This window comes from Eptesicus fuscus, chromosome 17, assembly GCF_027574615.1.
Source record: "Eptesicus fuscus isolate TK198812 chromosome 17, DD_ASM_mEF_20220401, whole genome shotgun sequence".
NCBI lineage: Eukaryota > Metazoa > Chordata > Mammalia > Chiroptera > Vespertilionidae > Eptesicus > Eptesicus fuscus.
In genome coordinates this window covers 20,585,594-20,608,559 of record NC_072489.1, presented here as the reverse complement: position 1 = coordinate 20,608,559, position 22,966 = coordinate 20,585,594, and the positions used below count along the sequence as shown (strand labels likewise).

Sequence of the window (22,966 nt, the reverse complement as noted above, 5' to 3'; positions counted from 1 at the left end):
CTGCAGCCTCCTACTGGGGATTGAGTCTGCAATGCTGGCATGTGCCCTGATCAGGAATCAAACAGGGCAGTGACCTTGGCAACCTTTTTGTGGGACGATGCTCAACAAACGGAGCCACATGGGCCAGGGCTAGATGAATTTTTTAAATCTATTTTTATCGATTTCAGAGAGGAAGGGAAAGGAAGAGAGAGATAGAAACATCAGTGATGAGAGGGAATTAATGATCGGCTGCCTCCTGCATGCCCCCTATTGGAGACTGAGCCTGCAACCCAAGCATGTGCCCTTGATCAGAATCGAACCTGGGACCCTTCAGTCCACAGGCTGACGCTCTATCCACTGAGCCAAACCGGCTAGGGCTAGATGATTTTCTTAAAAGACAAAAATACCAGTTAAGACTTCCCAGTAAAAATACACAGACATTAAATAATAAAATGTAAATTAGGTTCTACATAGAAAAGAAAAATCACAAGACTGTTCATGTGCCATTGCCTCTAAATTCAAACTCACTAAAAAATCCCGATTAATAGTTTTCTAGGTGTGACAGTGTGATATAATAAGAAATATATACTTGGTCTTCCTCCTGGTTCTTGGCACAGAGCTCCTAAACCCCTTGGAATTTCCTGATAGGGGTGAGAAGAACATCTCTTGTTATTCATGATAAGCCCCTTGCAACCAAACCAGCATTTATTGCAAGGTTTGACACTGGGATTGGAGCTGGTTGCCAGAGGAACCAACCAGGTGATTATAGAGTTAGGACTTTCACCCATCCCTCTATCTCCATGAAGGGGAGAGGGGCTGAGGATTGAGCTAATCACCAACGGCCAATGATTAATCACACCTACATGATGGAATCGCCATAAAACCCCAAACCACAGGGTTTGGTGAACACGTCATGGAGCTGGGAGGGTGGTTCACCTGACACAGAAGCTGCATGTGCCTTCCCACATACCTTCCCCTAGGCATCGCTTCCATTTGGCTGTTCCTGAATTGCATCCTGTAAGATGTGTTCAGTAGTAGTAAGAAAAGCACCTTCCTGAGTTCTATGAGCCATTCTAGCAAATTACTGAACCCAAGGAGGGGGTCAAGGGAGCCCCGATTTATAGCTAGTTATTCAGAAGCACAAGAGGCCCTGACTTGTAATTTAGAACTGAAGTGGGGGGCCGTCTTGTGGGACTAAGCCCTGAAGCTGAGGGGTCTACACTAACTCCAGGTAGGTAAGTGTCAGAAGTGTTGTGAGAGAAGCAGAGTTCTCCTTTACTAGGATATTTTAAACTAGATGAGATCCCTGAATAATAAACCAAAAACCTCATTTCAGTTCAGAAGCAAGCCAGCAAACTATAAATTAGTAAACTGGTCCAGTAGTTTACCTGAATTAATCAGGTAAAATGTGGTCCGTGTGACTGAATTTCCCAGAGTGCTGTTTCTCCCCATTCTGGCTACAGAAATTAGTATCAGCATTCACATACCACGCTGTACTTACATGACTATTGTAGAGTTCTTCTAGAAGCGCTAAGGATTTAATGGACTTGGATCTGCAAATTTCCTCCTCTGTGAATTTCTGGATATCTGGATGTACCTTCTGAGTCTGACCCAAGCGCAAAAATCCTATTTTAAACTTGGCTAACTTCAAAAGAATATTGTCAACAGCAGAATGTGTATAACTGGTCAACAAAACACTGAAACCGCAGGCATATAGAATTCTTACCTAAGAATGAATAAGAGAAAGGAAAAGAGCATTACTTTTAATTCCAGACCATTTTTAACATGCTATGTTTTTCTAATAGAATTAGAAAACGTAATAGGAAGCATATCTAAGAGATGAACCAAATAACTTTTTTAAAATTATAAGGCCAAAATGTGTTATGAAAGTATTATGGAAAGTAATGAAACTGAATACTTATGAACTTCCAATAGTGCCTGGCACACAGTATCAATCAACAAATATTTGCTACCATCGTTATCATTAATCAGTAAATTACTACTCAGAAATTTGCCAATATGAAAAAAAACAAGAAAAATCTATTTCAACCACCTCTATATAATTTATCACTTTTTAAAAGGAAGGAAAACATACAATGATACATATGCCACCAACATAGAGAGACCTTAGACAATCCAAAATGCAAGGAATCTGCAACATGATTACAACTATTGGTCATTTAGCTTTTCTATTTCTCATGTCATTCTAAAAAGATAATTTGAAATAAAGGCATTTTGAGTTAATATTCAGCTCTTTTTTAAAATATATACTTTATTGATTCCACTGGGGATTGAGCCTGCAACCCAGGCATGTGCCCTGACTGGAAATTGAACTGTGACCTCCTGGTTCACAGGTTGAAGCTCAACCACTGAGCCACACCAGTCGGGCAATATTTAACTCTTTTGATCTCGAACATCACAATCTCTGAACAAAGGAGAAGCTGATTTCCGTATTTAGTTTCTAAGCAAAAGAACAATGAGCTTACGAGAGCACATATTGTAGTGGTCTTTCCTGTCCCAGGCATGCCCACGATGAGTGTGTAGTCTTTGGAAAGAAGTACCTTTTTCATGGCTTGCCTCTGAGGTTTATTCAAACCTACATTTAAATGTAAAAATAACAGAAAAAAGTGTATTGAATTTCAATGAACAAATTCACTATTTTTATAAGAAAAGCAGCCTCTATTCAAGTTTCTCCAATACATCTTTGCAAAGCAAGAAAATATGGTGATGTTAAAAAATACATGTAAACTACTTCCAGACTTTGTGTAATAATTGTAACTGCATGTACATCATTAAAATACTAGACTGTAGGTTAAATTATAAATAGAACAAAAAACATTGGGAGCGGACATGCTGATTACAGCTTACCTTTTAGAATAGAGGCAACTGTGTCCTTTGCATCATGCGGAAGGATGGAACTGAGGAAGGGTATAAACTGAGGCTCACGAAAGTCAATGATTAAATCTCGGAGTTTTTGGCTGAAAAGAAAAAATGCTTTTAGTAATATTTCTTAGGAAAGTGGGGTAAAATTCAGATTCATTCACTGTTACAAACCTGGCATCAGTATTCTTCATCAATTTAGAAAGATTTCCTAATGGGGTATCTATATCACAGTTTTTTTCTTCCTGGTCCAATCTGAACAAAGTTGATTCTGGGAGTACTGACAAGTTCCTAAAACAGCAAAACAGATGTACACGAATGTTTTTCACTTAACATAGTAAGTTTTAGCAGATATTACTGTCTGCTAAAAGAGCAAATGGGCCAAAATAGCTATTAAAATGAAAAAAAAAAAAAAGGATACCATTTCCATTGAGTTACCCAGAAGTCATTGCATCTCTATCCATTAAGAAATGGTGATACATGCCTGCACTTCAAAGCAGGGAAAGCAGGCAGTATAGGAAGCAGAAGATATGAATATTGATGAACATGGATATTAGACTCTGCCCCAAAATTTCACAGCACCTATTCTACTATTTACTTAATATTTTTCTTTAAATCAACCTGTTTGTTTGAACTGAGATAAATATGCTTTATATCACAACTATTAATGAATAATTTTTTTTTAAGGGAAAGAACAAAATGGTGAATGCTAGAATGCTAAGAAGGAGAAATAAGCTACATATTTAACACAGGCTATCTATCCTGCCCACCGGACATGTGGTTGTGAGAATTAGATAAGACTATGTCCACATTAGCACTATGGGTCGTGATGCACTAAAGAAAAGTTCAGCCGTTTGGAAAGCCCTCAAATGTCAAACACGAAATTAGCAGATGACCCAGCAATTCCACTATGACTTATCTACAAGGGCAATAAAAATATGTTCACATAAAAATTTGCAGGTGAATATTTATAGTAACACTAGCCATAACACCCAAAAGTGAAAACAATTCAAATGTCTATCAGCTGGTGAATAAATGAACAAATGTGGTCTATCGATGTAACAGAATATTATTCAGGCATAAAAAGAAATAAGGTACTCAAGGAAAAAAAAAAAAAAAAGAAACGAGGGTACTGATAAATGCTAAAACATGGAGGAACCTCATAAACATGCTAAAAGAAGCCACACCAATAAAACAAAAATAACAAAAAGCCCACCACCACATGTTATGTGGTTCTATTTACAGAAATATCCAGAAGAGGTCCATCCGTAGAGACAGAAAGCAGAGTAGCTGTTGCCAGGGGCTGGAGGGAGGGAGAGTAGAAAGCGATTGCTTAATGGGCACGTTTCCTTTCAGGGTGATGAAAGTGTCTTGTAACCAGCCAAAACCGGTTTGGCTCAGTGGATAGAGCACCGGCCTGCGGACTCAAGGGTCCCAGGTTCGATTCCGGTCAAGGGCATGTACCTTGGTTGCGGGCACATCCCCAGTGGGGAGTGTGCAGGAGGCAGCTGATCGATGTTTCTCTCTCATCGATGTTTCTAACTCTCTATCCCTCTCTCTTCCTCTCTGTAAAAAAATCAATAAAAAAAAATATATATATATAAAAAAAAAAGAAAAAAAAGAAAGTGTCTTGTAACCAGACAGAGGTGCTGGCTGCACAATACTGTGACTGTGCTACATGCCACGGAACTGTGCATTTTAAAATAATTAATGGTCAAATTTATGTTATGTGAATTTTACCTCAAATTTTTAAATAAAGAAATGCAGTACTGCCGAAACCGGTTTGGCTCAGTGGATAGAGTGTCGGTCTGCGGACTGAGAGGTCCCAGGTTCGATTCCGGTCAAGGGCATGTGCCTTGGTTGCGGGCACGGCCCCGGTGGGGGGTGTGCAGGAGGCAGCTGGTCGATGTTTCTCTCCCATCGATGTTTCTAGCTCTCTATCCCTCTCCCTTCCTCTCTGTGAAAAACCAATAAAATATATTTAAAAAAAAAAAAAAAGAAATGCAGTACTGATATATACTGGTACATGAAAATGAATCTCAAAACAGTCAGCTAAAACAAACACAAACACTAGGGTAAATGAAAAAAGCCAATCACAAAAGACCACATACTGTACGCTCCCGTTAGACGAAATGTTCAGAACAGGTGCAGCTTTAGAGACAGAAAGAAAACTGGTGGCTGTGGTAGTCTAGGGCTGGACGAGTGACTGCTACGGGGCACAGGGTTTCTTTAGGGAGAGATGAAAATGTTCTACAATTGATTCTGGTGATGGGTGTAACTCTGAATATACTAAAAACCATTGAATTGTACATGTAGAATGGATGAGCCTGTATGGCATGTGAATTACATCGCAGTAGAGCTGTTCTCCCTCCCCCCAAAAAAGGGAGCATTTCATTACCTGTCTAATAAACAGGTCACCGTTGTCACGTTAATCTCTTTCACGTATCCCCTAGACAAAGCAAACAGTGTTCTCTCTTCTCCACTTAAAATAATTCTGTCACCTGCCATTAGGTTTGTGACAGGCATGGCGCCGTTTTTACGTTGGAAATTATGTAAATATTGTCCGTCACAAACTGTCTTTACATGTTCTGTTCTAATCAGGTTTCCAATGCAGTTGCCACTTTGCTCCCTATGGAGTAGAAAGAGAAAGCTTCCATTTATATCACATATATAAATACTGTATTGGCAGTTTTCTCCAATTTTCTTGTTTGTCTGGCCCCCCAAAACTCTAATGCTAATATTGAGCCTGTCATTTTTACATATTCCACAATCCACACTAAAATTTTAGAAATGCTCCTGGCTGGCGTGGCTCCATGGTCGAGCGTCGACCTATGAACCAAGAAGTCACAGTTCAATTCCCAGTCAGGGCACATGCCTGGGTTGCGGGCTGGATCCCCAGTGTGTGCAGGAGGCAGCTGACCAATGATTCTCTCTCATCACTGATGTTTCTCTCTCTCTCTCCCTCTCTCTTTTCCTCAATAAATCAATAAAAATATTTTTTAAAAATAAAATTTAAGAAATGCGAAGGGAGCCGAAACCGGTTTGGCTCAGTGGATGGAGCGTCGGTCTGCGGACTGAAGGGTCCCGGGTTCGATTCCGGTCAAGGGCATGTGCATTGGTTGTGGGCGTGTCCCCAGTGGGGGATGTGCAGGAGGCAACTGGTCGATGTTTCTAGCTTTCTATCCCTCTCCCTTCCTCTCTGTAAAAAATCAATGAGGTATATTTAAAAAAAAAAAAAAAAAAAAAAAAAAAAAAAAAAAAAGAAATGCGAAGGGAACATTCTATTGGCTTGGAAACAATCTCCCACCAATAAGCTGCTAGACAAGCGCTAGGGAGCACCTCCCGTGTTGCACGCACAGGCTGGGATCTCTGAGCAACCTGTGTGTCAGCACTTTGATCCTGAAAGGACACCCCCACCCCCTGTGCATAACATCACAAAAGACAACAGTGATAACCCATTCCTAAATCCCACTTCTTCAGTTTTACATGAGCATTTATGATTGCTGTTATTAAAATAATAGCAAGCAAGCTGATAATTCCACTGCTCCTAGGAAATAAATATCGAGCATTGACCGTCTCGCAGGCACTACTATTAAACACTCAGCAACTTCAGAAGCTTTCTGGCACGGGCACTTGGCAGAGCCACTGTACTTATGTCGTCTATGTGTAACTACTCAAACATCCTCCACCGTGATGTTTTCTGTGTTAAAGTCTAGCACTAAGAAAACAGGGATCCAATTACTTCTAAAGTCGCATTATTATCAATATTCACTCTGGAAAGAAACAAACAGATGAAAAGCAACTAAATATTACATAAAGAAAAATATAATGCAAAGATATACAAAACTGCAACTTTACAAGTAACTTGTAAAAAAAAATGGATCTCACAAAATATAAGATTGACCAACTGCAGAAAATTTAAGTCTGTATCAAATAACTTATTTAAATACGTTTACATTTTTGCCCGGCCGGGGTGGTTCAGTGGTTGAGGGCCCACCCAGGAACCAAGAGGTCAGGACACAAGCCTGGGTTTGGCCCGATCCCCAGTAGAAGGCGTGCAGGATGCAGCCAATCAACGATTCTCTCTCATCACTGATGCTTTTATCTCTCTCCCCCTCTCCTTCCCTCTCTGAAATCAATAAAAATATATTTAAAATTAGACTTCCTGAGGCATATTTTTCCTACTGAAAATAGCTAACAATGGTGCTCTACTCGGAAACAGTTCACTGACAGCCATCCGGAGTTAGCATGAATATATGAAACTGCGTGTCTTTAACACACAATATAACCAGTATTAGTCACGAATTCCAAATGCCATCCCACTAATACAAATTATTGAAGTTTTATTGTATTAAATGTAGTACTTACATTTCTGATGAAGGCATCAACCATATATTTTGGTTATTTTTTTTATTATCCTTTGATTTTGACTCCAGAGTTAACATTAGACACCACAGGCTGAAATACTCTAAGTGTGTGACCTTGAGGTGCTGGGTTTCCTCTTTTATTCTGGGCAGCAGGCCACTGGGGACTGAACTGCCATCCATCTGTTGTTCGACTGCTCTAAAGATAAAGCTCCAAGTCAGACATGTGTATAAAACATTTTGGTGGCTATGAAATGAGATACTTCTAAAGTAAGTACATATAATGATGATCATCCTAACGTATAACCACAGCCCCTAATTTTCTTTAAAAGTAATTTCAATGTTCTATAAGCCAAGTGGCTTTTTACAAAACAAAATGCTTAAGAAACTCAATACTGCATTATTTTGCCTTCAATGACCGTGCCCCTAACAACTACTTGGTATACTCTAGTCTTCATTCCTATTGGTAGCGAGTTTTGGCTTTTTGTCCAATTGCATTTCTCAAAGTCAAAATATTTGTACAGCCAGCTCTGTGCCACAAGAAAGTCAACATAAAAACTAGGAGAATTATCTGGAATTTCATTTTGCTTAATGCTAATTTCTAAATTTTTATATAGAAACAAATATCTCATAGGACCGCCTACAAGACATTGAGAATAAAACACAAGATTTCAAAACAACGTGCTTATAGTAAAGGCCCCAGCTTCCCATGGTTCAGTCTTCTGACATTAAGAGATCCTTTGATAGAATAGTTTTAAAAGTTCTTTCTGTGAATTTTCAGGCTGAATTAGAATTTTGGTTCTGATTTGATCTTGTCTAGTCTGTATTTACATCTAACTACTTTTTTATGTCCTTTTGCTGGCCTATGAAGGTATAAATACAAACGACTGTTTATAAGAGCTTAAAAACTTCCCACATGTAATAAAATAGACATAAAATTCAAGGCCACTGGATCATACCAAACTTTGTGTCTAGAAGAAACAATTTCCCTGTTTTTTTAAACTACAAAAGGCCTGAAATTAAAATAGCAACTAAGAAGCGAAAGCCTTCTTAAAACACCATTTAAGTTGTATTCAAAATGCCTGTACTACATACTACATCTTTCTGAACCAAAGTTCAAAAAGCATTCTATTGTTCCCCAAGGAAATAGGCTTGTTATAAAACACTAGAGGCCCGGTGGTTCCTAGGTCTTGGCCAGCAATCGGGGCCGATCAGGGTCTTCCGGCTGCCGGCCAGGGCCTTCCTTCCCTGGCTGCCAGCTGCTGGTGGGGGTCTTCCTTCGTTCCGTGCCACCCCCTGATGGTCAGAGCACGTCATAGCGAGTCATCAAACTCTCAAGGGGACACTTTGCATATTAGCCTTTTTATATATATATATATATATATATATATATATATATGTATATATATGTATATGTATATATACACACACATATATATATATATATGTGTGTATATATATATATATATATATATGATGTACTGTGGCCCTAGCCAGTTTGGCTCAGTGGATAGAGTGTCGGCATGCAGACTGAAGGGTCTGAGGTTTGATCCCAGTCAAGGGCATGTACCTCGGTTGCAGGCTCTTGGCCCTGGTCGGCAGCATGTGGGAGACAACCAATCGATACATCTCTCTCACATCGGTGTTTCTCTCTGTCTCTTCCTCTCCCTTCCACTCTCTCTAAAAATCAATGAAAAAAATATCCTCGAGTGAGGATTTAAAAAAATAAGAACTGTGCTTTTTTTCCTAGTCCCTTCATTTTACAAATACACACAGAAAAAAATGGCTAAAATGAAATCATCAATGCCAGACCAGCCAGCAATGTTAAATAACTTTAAGTTGGGTGCATACTTAAATGAAATTAGTATTTTTGGAAGACAGTGTGTTTACCTGCTATAAAGAGCACAGTTACCCACTTGTGAACAATATTTACAGGTTTGCTGGTCCTCAACTATTTGTGGCAAAGGATTAAGCTCTGTCTTCTCCTTTCCAGTAGCAGGTTTGCTAATACGGTGAAACAAAGAGAATGCCATCTGGTTTCTTAGTTTTAATAATTCTATGGGGGGAGAGGAAGAAAAAGGAATAATTAATTAATTACTTAATTCTAAGGTGGGGGGAAGGACAGGTGTCTTTTAAGTTTATTATATATCTTTCCATTGCATAAATAAAACTTTCAGATTTAAAAACATTAAAAAAAGTAAAGAACAACATTCATTTTTCCCACTACTCTAGAATAACCACTGTTAACACTTTGGTATAATTCCTCCAATTTTTGTTCACTTGATAAATTCTTTCAACAGTCATGTATCTCATAATTAGTACAAATTTTGAAGTTGGTGCTTTATTCGCTGAATGCTAAGGATAAATACAACTATCTAGAGTATAGGGTAGGAAATTAAAGTTTTATATGATAAAATTTTAAAAAGTTAATGTTTTCAACTATACTGTATATTGTTAAAATTATTTTTAAAAAATACCATAACTATAAATTAAAACCTGTATTAGGCCTAGCAAGTACAGTGAGCTACTGTCAGGTATAAATACAGGCACAGCTTGTCTCATTGTGCTTCACTTTATTGCACTTCACAGATTTGCACAAAATTCACGCACGGGGAGGGGGGTCCCCTCAGCACAGCCTGCACCCCTCCAATCCGGGACCCCTTGGGGGATGTCCGACTGCCAGTTTAGGCCCGAGCCCCGGGATTGGGCCTAAACCAGCAGTCGAACATCCCTCTCACAATCCTGGACTGCTGGCTCCTAATTGCTCACCTGCCTGCCTGGTTGCCCCTAACTGCCCCCCACCTGCCAGCCTGATCGCCCCTCACTGCCTCTGCATGCCGGCCTGATCGCCCCTAACTGCCCCCCCCTGCTGGTCTGGTCACCCCTAACTGCCCCCTCCCTGCCAGCCTGGCCGCTCCTAACTGCCCCTGCCGGCCTGGTCGCCCCCAACTGCCCCCCCCGCCGGCTGGGTCACCCCTTACTGACCCCCCTGCAAGCCTGGTCGCCCCCAACTGCTGGCCTGGTCACCGCTCACTGCCCCCCGCTGGTCTGGTTGCCCCACGCAGCCTGCTGTTCAGTTGTTTGGTCGTCCCTCACTAAACCCCCTGCCGACCTGGTCGCCCCACACAGCCTGCTTGTTCAGTTGTCCCTCACTAACCCCCCTGCCAGCCTGGTCGTAGGCAGCCATCTTGTGAGGGCGTGAGGGCTAATTTGCATATTACCTCTTTATTATATAGGAGGATAATGCTACTGCACACTTAATAGACTACAGGATCATGTAAACATAACCTTTATATGCATTAAGAAACCAAAAAATTTGTTACTTGCTTTACTGCGATATTCACTTTATTGCGATGATCTGGAACCAAACCTGCAGTACCCACAGGTGTACTGTATGCATCACTAACAGTTGAAGGGGAAAACAAACAAAACCCAGAGAAGTAAAAATGAGAGGAAACAGCTCAACCTCTTTTATCAAGGTGTTTGGCAGGCACAGGGTACATCTGGCCAGTCTTGAGGTAGAGGAGCAGGCCAGCCTCCGGATCAGCTCTTCTCTCTTGACACAGCAGTGTATACAGAACCAGCTGTGAAAACAGTGTACATTTTGTCAAATAAAACTTTAACTTTAACTTTCTGCTTTTCCATATGTGGTTTGCAATCAATACTATAATTTTAAAATCAAAAGGTCAATTAAGCTATTTCCATTTTGAAAATTACATTGATTTCAGAGGGGAAGGGAGAAGGAAAGAGAGACAGAAACATCAATGATGAGAGAGAATCACTGATGGGCTGCCTCCTGCACATCCCACACTGGGGATCAAGCCTGCATCCTGGGCATGTGCCCTGACCAGGAATCGAACCCTGACCTCCTGGTTCATAGGTCGATGCTCAATCATTGTGCCATGCCAGCTAGGCTACACTGATGTTTTCTAAAGAGTGTCCTGTGTAGATGTTACATGAAAACAATGGCTCCATGGTAAATTAGGTTTAGGAAATATTAGGTTAAACATAGCTGAAACTTTAAACCCTATTACTTTAAGACTCCTCAGAAACTTTAATAAGCTAATGTGCATCATTATATCTACAAATATACTTGGTTTCCCCAACTTACATGACCAAGGTATTCTTTTTTTTTTTTTAGGAGCATCTGTTTAGACTGGTAGTTTGGCAACATAAACTTGCCAATATTGTCTGACAAGTTAAGCTGATGTATTTTTTGCTAGAGAAAACTTTCTGCTGTAGCCATGTATATACATGTATAAGACAATTTGAGTACTCTGAATGTATCACAAATTGAAAAGTACTATATGAAACTCAAACATTACCTAAATTGAGCCAAAATATATAAAGCAGACTACATTTTTAAATCTATTAAATACTCAATTTTCTTATTAAGATTTATATACCTGACTACGGTGTTCAATAGAATTTGATTCTTTGCCAGTTTTAAGTTCCAATGGCATTATTTTATATTTGGTTTTACATCCTCGATGAATTTTCACACCAACTGTAACATCTATCTTGCCCTTTAATCCAAACCTAGGGGACCAAATGCTTTCTTCAATATCCAATGACTTTATGACTTCAATATTACATGTTGCATTATTGTTACCACCATCACTGGGCCTAAAAACAAAACACAAAAACACTTAATTAGAACACTTAGCTCACTTCTCATCTGCTACCATTGACTTTTCACTACACTCAGAGAATGTGGGGATGGGAAAGGGTCTATATACCTTAACAGCAGCGGTTCTCAAAGTGTCTAGCACTGACATCATCTGGGAACTTGTGATCAATGCAAATTCTCAAGCCCCACTCTAGACCTACTGAATCAGAAATATTAACAGGTGAGGCCCAGCAATTTAACAAACTCTCCAAGCAATTCTGATGCACACTCAAGTTTAGGAACCAGTCCTATAGGCTCCAACTCATGTAATATACATTGTCTTGTATTTGTCATCTGTCCCTTTCAGTTCATTGCTATTGCAATCTTCCCACCCCGGCCCTTACTTCCTCAGGCCTAGATTACTGCAAGTTTCGCTGCTTGAACTGCTAGAGCCACAATACCCATCTGAATATTCTGATATACAATTATTACAAATTGATATATAATTGCTTGCATGTGGTTGCACCCTAGGTAGCAACGGATGTGTTCCTTCATGTAACACCATATTAACCTGGGTAAGAATGAGTTTGATCATCCAACACTTACACCCCTATGACAATCCTGGAGAGACGAAAGTAACTTTTAAAGCCTTTTACACTTCTCCTATCTAAGATTTACTTATTTTTAGAGCAGTAAGTCATTCTGCAGAAGAAAATTCAGATAAGAGCTAACTTTTATTAATCCTATTTTAGACTCAACGCCATATAAAAAACTAGAAATAGAAATCTTACATGAAAAGGATACATTTTCTAGTAATAATACATTTTCTATTTTGAAAAAGTGGCGTTAGAAGAAGTTTAAGTTTATATCATATAAAATTGATATTTAAAAAGTATAAGAGCCCTGGCCAGAGTGGAAAGATACTCAGGACTGTAATTTGTAAAATAAGCAAACAAAAAGGCTAGTTGCAATCACTCAGTCTTTAAAAAGCTTTAATTCAAAATACAGAACAGAATCCTGGTCTAAACATATGAACCATATAAACAAAGTGGTTTCTTACAAAGAGAGCTGCATCTGCGGGAAGTCAGTTGAAGTATGCTTACGCATGAAATCTCCAGCCCACTTCGAAAATGAAGGAAGATACTCTTCTACTTCTTGTTTTACTTCATCTTGATTCAAATTTAAGCGGTACCTGTAAAGTAGAAGAATACATGTTAAAGCGTAAATATGAAAATAGTAAGAAAGGACAAAAACATCCAAATAAGCAACCCAAGTACCTATGGACTAATAGATAAACAAAATGTGGACTATACGTACAAAGCGTTATTATTCAGCCTTAAAAGGGGAGAGAGCAGAGCCCTGTCAGTCCTCTGAAAGAGCTGGGTCAGCAAGGAAGACAAAATGAGCAGCCCAGCTCTGCCGAGAGCATCTCCTGAGCAGGCAGGCTAGGAGCCTCAGCTTGAGAGACAAGCTGAAATCCCTCAAGCCGGGGAGCTACTGCTGACACCAGTGTCCCAAACGACCCCACATTCCGTCTGACAGAGGCAAAGGTCATCCTTGCAAAAGACTGTTTGAACTCTGGCAACTTCCAGTCGCTAACAGAGGATGCAGGTGAGAATGTGGGGAAGCAAGGACTCAGGTATTGCTGGCAGAAATGTAAATTGAGGCAATGCCTATACAGTGCAATTTGGCAATACATACCAAAACTTTAAGTGTACCCAGACTGGGTCCCGTGCAGGAGGGGGCAAGATTCTATAAAAGACATTATTGGGCAAAACTGAAAATGTGGACAGATCAGACAAAAGTATTCTATCAATGTTAAATTTCCTGAGGTTGATAACTGTGCTGTGGTTACATATAAGAAAATCCTTATTCTTAGGAAATACACACGTAAATATGCAGCATAGTTTTTTTTTTTTACCTCTGGGACATGAGCCCTGAGCCCACCTGGCTCAGCATCAGCAAGAACGTGTCATGAGCAAAGTCCTCGGCCAGCAACAGGCTGCCACGCCAGGCACTGAGGCCAGCTGTCACCACAGGCCTGGCCCCAGTCACCACAGAGGGGTTCGGGGGGGAAGAGGCCTGAAGGAAGAGTGAGCAAGGCCAGCTTTGCCCACTGCAGGGGGGGGGGGGGCAGGATGTCCAGGGCCCTGCTCGGCCTGCTCTACGACTGGTGTCTGCATGGTTTACAGCACGTTATGTATTCCATGATGAATACCACTTAATCTTAGAAAAAGTATACACACAACAGGTGAATACAAGTGAAGAGTATATGGATGTTCTCTGTACTACTCTTGCAGCTATTATCTAAATTTAAAGTTATTTCCAAATAAAAATATTTTTAAATGTGTAAATGTGTATATCCTCTAGCCCAACAATTCTAAGTATTGAGCCAACATATATGCCCACATAGCTATGAAATAAAGAATGTACAAAGGTATTTATTATAGCATTGCTAATAAAAGCAAACTGAAATGCCACAGGGATGCTTAAATAAATTATGATATATCCATATGATACATTATGCCACTATTAATTAAAAATGAGATAGCTCACATCAGAAGAGAACTAGGGGGTCAACAGAGGTGGGGCACAGACCTTCACCCCCCAAGTTTGCAGGGGCCTGAACCCTCACCCCTGCTGAAGGAGATCTCCTGCCCCCATGGCTGCTCAGCTTCACATGCCCAGCTCAAATCGGGACCCAGGTAACAGAGACTTGGCCGACAGCAGATGCCCTCTCACTGCAACAAGACTTGATGGAGATGTCTTGCACCCATGATCTGGGGAACTGGGGTCTAGGATATCTAAATCCAGCCTAGCACCAGGAATGCTCAGGGCCTACTCAAGAAGACAAATAATCCTCTCCACTAATAATTACAGGGTAAAACAAGATGGTTGTTAGAGTATTAAATTTGACAGTAAAATAGTAGTCAAGTTTTCAGACTAATTCAAATTGGCCAATCAAAATAAGCAAATACTTTAGAAAAATCAATTGTACTGGACAAAAAAGCTGTTACTAAAGTGTTAACTAAAATTTTTATTGGTAGGTCATCTCATGGTAAAATTGCATAACATATAATGAACCTAAAGCAGTCACATTTTAGTCCAAAAAAGTAAAATTTAAAAGCTATCAAGATTACAGCATAAAGTTTCCAAAAGCCTCCCAATATTTAAAAATGAGATAGCTCAGCCCTGGCTGGTTTGGCTCAGTAGACAGAGCGATGGCCTGTGGACTGAAGGGTTGTGGGTTCGATTCCAGTCAAGGGCACATGCCCGGGTTGTGGGCTGGATCCTTAGTGGGGGTATGCAGGAAACAGCTGATCCATGATTCTCTCTCATTATTGGTATTTCTGTCTCTCTCTCTCCCTCTCCCTTCCTCTCTAAAATCAATAAAAAATATATATAAATAAAAACAAATGAAAATATTTAATTTTTAAGTGCACGATAATGTTCATGGTATACTACCATCTACATAACAAAATATAAATATAAATATATACACACACAACACACATATACATGTTTGAAATCTCTGGAAGGACATATAAGAAAACAACAGTGGCTGCCTCTGGGGAAAGGAACTGCATGATGAGGAAAATGAGGATAGAAAGGACTTATGTTTTACTGTACACACTCTTGTACTATTACAGTAGCATATGGTATATGTGAATTTATGCCCTATTTAGAAATAAGATTTTTTTAAAATCCTGTACAAGTGAATAATCTTTTTCCTAAATAAATTTCTCCAGCCATCTGGGAACTGTTCTTCATTGTCATGAACTCCTTAAGTAGACTTTTTTAAAAAATATATATTTTATTGATTTCCTACAGAGAGGAAGGGAGAGGAATAGAGAGTTAAGAAACATCGATGAGAGAGAAACATCAATCAGCTGCCTCCTGCACACTCCCTACCGGGGATGTGCCCGCAACCAAGGCACATGCCCTTGACCGGAATCGAACCTGGGACCTTTCAGTCCGCAGGCCGACACTCTATCCACTGAGTCACACCAGCTGGGCAGTTCTTATATATTTTAAAGTTTCCTCTTTCCTATACTGCAATGAAGCTATCAGCTCACATGTTATATGACTATGAAGGTGCCTCTCCCGCATCTCAGAAACCAGATAAGTAAGAATGTTAGCTATCAGTGAAAAATAACAGATGCTAAGGGTATCAGAGAGATATTCACGACATGAAGTGAACAAGGGTTTTTTTTTGATACATAAACAATATGAATTCTAAGCAAAGCTGCTCAGAAATCCTGTTTTCTTTCATTTCTGTATACAAGTTAGGTTCTGGATGAATCAGATTGCCTGAAACCTAAACACCCGAGGTGGTTTAAAGGAAGTCTGCAAGTTCTTTGACACACCTTTCAAAAATGGCACCCCATTCCCCCACGTTTAAGGGAGAGCTGCACTTAGTGACTTGCATCTAATGAATAAAAAAAGCAGCCATGACAATGTAGGAATTCAAACACTAGGTTAGAAAGGCACTGTGCTTCCTGCTTGCTCTTTCTTGGACCTTCCCCTCCAAGCAGCAGCCACCATGGAATGAGGACATGCAGCCTTATGGAAGACCCGTGTGGCGAAGAACGAGACCTCCTGCCCACAGTCAACCAGGTACTGAGGCTCAACACAAGAGCCATGTGAGCCCTGACCGGTTTGGCTCAGTGGATAGAGCGTCGGCCTGCGGACTCAAGGGTCCCAGGTTCGATTCCGGTCAAGGGCATGTACCTTGGTTGCGGGCACATCCCCAGTAGGGGGCGTGCAGGAGGCAGCTGATCGATGTTTCTCTCTCATCGATGTTTCTAACTCTCTATCCCTCTCTCTTCCTCTCTGTAAAAAATCAATAAAATATTTTTTTAAAAAAAGAGCCATGTAAGTCATCCTCCTGCACTGGGTAAGCCTAGATGCCTGCAGCCCCACGTGGGAGACCCGGAGCCAGAACAGCCCACTACGCCACCTCTGAGTTTCTGACCTCCAGAAACTATGAGGTAGCACGTTAAATGTTTGCCATTTAAGCCACTAAGTTTTGATGTGACTGGCTTCGGGGCAATAATCAATCCAATATACAACAGATAAGGTAATCATTTGCTGATTAGGGTATGATCAAAAAATTCAAAATAAAACCTTTATTAAATCTATTTATAATCTGAATGCTGTGAATGTGGTCATGAACAAGTGACAACTTCTCTGTGTTCCGTTTCTTCATTTATAACGAGCTGCTATCAGACTACTCAAGATAGGCGTCAAAGCACAACACAGTGCCGGGCACACGGCAGCGGCCCGAAATGTTTTACGACACTAGATTACACGTCATCGATAAATCATTTGTGTGAAATTTTGGAACACGTTTTTTCCCACGTAAACAGTGAAACACAGAATTACTATCTGGGAAAATAGATGGATGTCAGAACCAAAATCATCACTAATGAAAACATGCCTGTGAGAAAAGATGGACTGCAGGAGTCAAGGAAGAAACAGACGGCAGATCATGCCAAACCCTCTGAAGGGCGTCAGTCACTCATAAACCGCCAGTGAGGAACCACCTGTGGGTTTACATACATGATTCCCATCGTCACAAAATGCAAGCTAGGTGTTATCGCCGTTTTCAGAATGCTGAAGTGACTTCTGCGGCCATCAAACTGGCAAAGCTAGAATTTCCAACGCGGTCTGACTTCCAAACCCATACAATTTTCAGCGTGTCACACTGTTTCTAAAGGTAAGGCAAAACGTTTCCACACTCTCTGCGAGTCTGCTGTACAGAAAATTCAGTTATTTTTAGCCAAAGAGTTCCTGTTGTGCAATTTTAGAAGCTCTTCACAGAACTGGAAGGGGGGACTGCAACTTTGGAATCTGCATTTTAGCATTACACTAATTTACACTGAATAGTAAAATGGCCAAGTACCTTATAGATTCTAGGAGAAGTTATATAATATAATTGTACCTCTTGTAACTACTTACATTTCTTTCAGATGCCTTATCTCTTGAACAGTTTGTAAAGCAAGTTCTTGTAGCTTCTCTGGGGCAAAGCTATCACTTATTGCTTTCTGAAATACTTCATGGAGAACCGTACCAATCAGCATTTGGCGTGTGGCTGGATCAGAGCTCTATTAAGAAAAAACACACAAAAAAATTTTTATTTTACAACATATTAACAGACGTGAATGTATACTTATTACCTAACCTATTAAACCACCATAGCCAAAGTGTACTAGTAAGACAAAAACCAAAACATCAACCAATGTATTTTTCTGGTGGGAGGAATTATAAGTGACTCCCCCTTTCTTTCTTTTTTTGTTAATTCTCATGAGAGGATATTTTCCATTGATTTTTAGAAAGAGTGGAAGGGACAGAGAGAGACAGAGAGAGAAACATTGGTACATGCCTTTAACAGGAATTGAACCCAGGACCCTTCAGTCCTTGGGCCCATGCTCTATATACTGAGCCAAACCGGCCAGTGTGACTTTCCCTTCTTCTATTCAGAATGACCTGAGTTATTTTATAAGTATGAGAGGTTTTTTAAAAAAAAAAAAATCATTATATTTCTATTTTAAAAATTAACAAATATGAAAAAGTTCAACATATTCTCAAATATTTAATATATTCATTTCTAATTTCATTTTATAATTTATCCAAATAGAAAAAGTCAATAAAGGCATAGCTTACAAATTCTTGAAAGCGAAAGATATTATTGAAACATAAAATGTTAACTTACAGTAGAGATTTTGGGCAAGAAAGTTCTCTCTACTCAAAAAGGAAGTGTTTTTCAAGTAACTCTTTTATTAACCAAAAACTAGATAAAGTCCACCAAACCGTCCATCAGGAATTTTAAAAACTTACAGAGGAACTCTTTGTACTATTTTTGTAAATTTGATGTTGAGTCTGAATTATTTCAAAATAAAAGTTTTTAATAGAGTAATATTTAGGTCCACCTTTTAATACATGATTAAGAGAGAAGTTGATACTCTCCCACAACTGAAGAAAAAAAGTGGATAAACTAAACTACAAATAAGTAGCAACTAACACTATTAGAAAAAAATCTACCTAGGTATTTTGCCTTCTTTAGCTCTTCTTGCTCAGCTGTAATTTTGGTTTTCTACATACATGTAGATTAATTGTATAATTAAAACAATACCCTGGGAGGAAGAAACTTTTTTTAATCCTCACCTGAATATACTATTTTTTTAGAGAGAGAGAGAAACATCAATGCAGTTAATCAGTTGCCTCCTATACAAGCCCAACCAGGGACTGAACCCACAACCTAGGTATGTGCCCTGACATGGAATTGAACCTGCAGTCTTTCCGTGTGCGGGACAACGCTCCAACTAACTGAACCATCCGGCCAGAGCAAGGAGTAAACGTTTAACAAATAAACACTCAGGTTCTGTCCGGGCTGGTGCTGCTCAGTGGTTATAGTGTCGACCGGAGAACCAAAGGTTCGAGGGTTCGATTCCTGGTCAAGGGCACATACCTGGATTGCAAGTTCACTCCCCGCCCCAGTTGGGGAACGTGTGGGAGGCAACCGGTCAAGGTGTATGTCTCACATGGATGTTTCTCTTTCTTTCTCTCCCCAACCCCTCCAACCTCCCTTCCACTCTCTCTGAAAAGCAATGGAATCACATGAAGCGATGTTTGGAAATATCTAGATGTATTAAATTTGTATCACTAAATTAATTTTCTTATCATTAGAATTATTTTATTAGTGTTGAACAAGATTCAAAAGAGTCAGGCACATGGCCTTGAGTCCCAGCACTGCCACTTATTAGCTACATGACTTTAGCAAGTCACCTAAAGTCTCTGAGCCTGATTTCCCTCATCTGTAAAATGCAGCTGGTTAATACCATCTCCTCACAGCATTATTGGAAGGGTTAAGTAAAATAAAGGTGTAAAAGTGACTCCTGCCCCTTACCCCTTCCTCCCACCCCGCTTTCCCTTGCTGCCCCGAACCCCCACCCCAGGTACACCACACTGCCCTCCCTCTCTTCCAGCCTCGAAGAAAAAAAAAAGAAAGTGTAAAAGTGCTCTACGAACTCTAAACTCCTGCAGAAACGGTAGCTGTTATATTATTCACCCTGAAAGTTTCACTGAGGACAGCTCTTCTCAGACATCGAATACTACTGGCTATGCTTGTGCCAGAAATCAGCATGTCTGGATACAGAATCAAATATCCAAAATCTTCATCTATTATCCAAGTGTCCGATGTGCAGTCTCCCTCCAGATGAATGATGTCTCCTGGCTCTACTGGTACAGAGCACCTACACATAAAGCAAAGTATCAACACCGTTTCGGGCCTACATTTAAGCTTATTAAGGAGGCTTCAAAAATAAACAAATCTTTTGAATGAAGAAATAAGTATTTCTAAACTTATGAATCTTTTAAAAAATTAAAAGATTAAAAAATTAAAAATTCAGTCTTCTGAATCAACTCTTAGTCACACCACCCTTTCCCACCTTTGAAACACACCTGAGAATAGGCATGGGTTTTCCTTTAATCCCAGAAAGGAAAGCTGCGTTAGCATCATCCAAAGCTATCAAATCTTTAATGGTGTAACACAGAGCTCCAATTACAGATGATGTTTTAATAATTAATTATCTCATTTTTTTAAATTATCTCATTCTTAAGACTTACATAATATCTACATCTTCTATGAGTCTTGAGGCATGGAGCCAAATCCAATGTAGCAAGAATAAAATCATATTTATCTAGTTCATACCACCCAACTTGCAGCCTCGACAGAAAATCTAGGCAAAATTAGACCTGACTTCGCTGCATCTCCCCGTCATGCTCCTGGGGTAAGAGGCACAAGTTTTATGTGGAATTAGTTCAGGTTGAAAACTACCCCCTCTGTTAGTAACTAAATTATAGTGACATCCACACAAGCCCATGTGATGGGCTTTAAGATGGAACCCTTAAGAGCCTGCCAGATCAGAGCTCGAAGTCACACCGAAATTACCAGTCATTCCTAAGGATGCACAGTTCTTGACAGTCTAGCGACTGGGAAGCAGTGATGATGAGGTGCTTTTCGTGGCTTCCTTCTTCATTCTGCACAGCATTCACTGCCAGCACCCGGTACCGGTTATCCACTCCTCGGCTCAGGACTGTTTTAGAAGAGGAAGCTTCCACCTTCTGAAATCTAAAGCAGACACACAGTGTAGCTAGCACACGCATGGAATAAGAAGCCATCAGTCTCCTTTATCTACAGACCAATCTTCTAGTTTTCAGGTTTGTCTCCTCTGGAAAGCTTACCACAATGACCATTAGCTAAAATGGTTAAAAATTAAGAGAGCAAAGACATAGCAGAACTCCTATTACAACTTCCCAGAAGCAGTGCCATTGGAAACATACTTATGACATGGATATTTCCAAATATAAGCTCCATGATTATAAGGATTAAAGAGAAATTGATGGGGGAAGGTCAATGGGGGAAAAAAGGAGACATATGTACTACTATTTGTAATATTTTAAACAAAATAAACATTTTTTAAAAAGAAATTAAAAAAATTAAACAACACATTCCACCACTTGTGCAAACTGTCTCCAAGTACAAATAAAAGGGACCATTTTGGACACTATCCTTTTTGTAAATAAAAGAGATGCTTGGCCCAACTGTGGCTCAGATGGTTCAGTCATCAAAAGGTTGCCAGTTCCATTCCTGGGCAGGGCACTTACCAGGTTTCAGGTCCAAAACCCCGTGGGGGTGTGTATGGAAGGCAACCGATGTTTCTCTCTCACATCAATGTTTCTCTCTCTCTCCCTTTCTCACTCTAAAAATCAACAAAAACTTTTTAAAATATTTTTTTTTATTGATTCTAGAGAGGAAGGGAGAGGGAGAGAAACATCAATGATGAGAATCACTGATTGGCTGCCTCCTGCACGCCCCCTACTGGGGATCGAGCATGCAATCCGGGCATGTGCCTTTGGCTAGAATCCAACCAGGACCCTTCAGTCCTCAGGCCGACGCTCTATCCACTGAGCCAAACCGGCTAGGCAGGGCAATAAAAACTTTTTTTTCTTTAAAGAGATGTTTATTATAGAACTGTGAGCCACAGAATTGCATTAATCTTTAAATTAGGGGCAAACATAGAAATCATCTAGTCCAATGTACTATTTAATGCAGGAAACCTTCTATGAAATCTCTTTGGGAATCCACCAGCCCGTGCGTTGCACAGAAAGCAAACCTAGCTCGTTCCTTCATAAAGTTACTCAGAAATATATTCTATAATGGACAAGTCAATATCACAATCCACTGATCCTAGCCGCCTGAAAACTATGCAAAATAATCTCTCCTCTAGAAAATATTAAATTCCTCGTAAGTCTTTCCTGTTTGATTGCAGTAAGACCCCAACAGAGCCCGAAGTCACCATCTCTCCAATTATAACACCAAGTGCTTTAAACATTACTCTAAAATGATCTTTGTCATCACCCTAGGTTCTGTTATTTTGGAACCTCCACATTCACCTAACCCACACACTTCCCAAGGCAGCTGGGACGCCTTCAGGACCTCCCAAACCCCAAACGCGAAGATCCGTTACCAATGATCAGCACCGGTGTTACTGCTGTTGAAAGTAACCACCCCACGACTGTGGGTCGTCCCCCCACCCCCACCCGCTCCCCGACCACATAAACCGAGGTGAGGGTGCTGAGTTCTCCAACCAAACACGGAGAAAGGCATCTCGCAATTTCCTTTGATGAAGACCTTTAAGCGGCTGGGACTCTCCACATTCGGGAAAGACGTGAAGTCGGGGGCAATAATGAACCGCTGGACAAGGGACAGTCTCCAGGCTCTGGTCCGTGCGGCCCCCAAGAGGAGCCGGGGACGAGGAGCCGGGGACGCAGACCCCCGCGCTGGAAACGCGCGCGGCGCGCGGCCGCCGCTCCCGCTCCTTTCTTTCAAATCTCCCGCTTTGCGCCCGGACCCCGCCCCGCCCCGCTCACAGCTCTGCCGGCGGCTCAGCCTCCTCCCCGAAAGTCTCCTCCATCAGCAGCTCCAGGTCCCCCAGCTGCTCCATTCCAGGTACGGAGACCGAAAACGGTCGCCAGGTAAAATCGGGGGAACCCGCCGTCACTGAAAAGAGAAAGCACAGCCGGCCCGCGAGGCGCCGCGCATGCGCCGACTCGCCGAGGCCCCAGTGCC

At 40.7% G+C, this 22,966-nt stretch overlaps 1 protein-coding gene across 1 annotated transcript in view; it reads right to left on the bottom strand.

The window, feature by feature from the left end:
* DNA2 (DNA replication helicase/nuclease 2) overlaps positions 1-22,856 on the bottom strand; it is a 35,588-nt gene extending 12,732 nt beyond the window's left edge. Inside the window, exons 1-14 of the mRNA XM_054728712.1 lie at positions 22,768-22,856; positions 20,786-20,965; positions 19,904-20,087; positions 17,794-17,939; positions 12,893-13,024; positions 11,630-11,849; positions 10,690-10,807; positions 9,114-9,279; positions 7,228-7,422; positions 5,258-5,488; positions 3,034-3,150; positions 2,848-2,957; positions 2,466-2,575; positions 1,481-1,705 (exon numbers count right to left, since the gene is read on the bottom strand). Of these exons, the coding sequence (XP_054584687.1) occupies positions 1,481-1,705; positions 2,466-2,575; positions 2,848-2,957; positions 3,034-3,150; positions 5,258-5,488; positions 7,228-7,422; positions 9,114-9,279; positions 10,690-10,807; positions 11,630-11,849; positions 12,893-13,024; positions 17,794-17,939; positions 19,904-20,087; positions 20,786-20,965; positions 22,768-22,841 (2,208 nt within the window). The 5' untranslated portion in view covers positions 22,842-22,856. The remainder of the gene's footprint in view (positions 1-1,480; positions 1,706-2,465; positions 2,576-2,847; positions 2,958-3,033; positions 3,151-5,257; positions 5,489-7,227; positions 7,423-9,113; positions 9,280-10,689; positions 10,808-11,629; positions 11,850-12,892; positions 13,025-17,793; positions 17,940-19,903; positions 20,088-20,785; positions 20,966-22,767) is intronic.
* Positions 22,857-22,966: the final 110 nt, after the last annotated feature.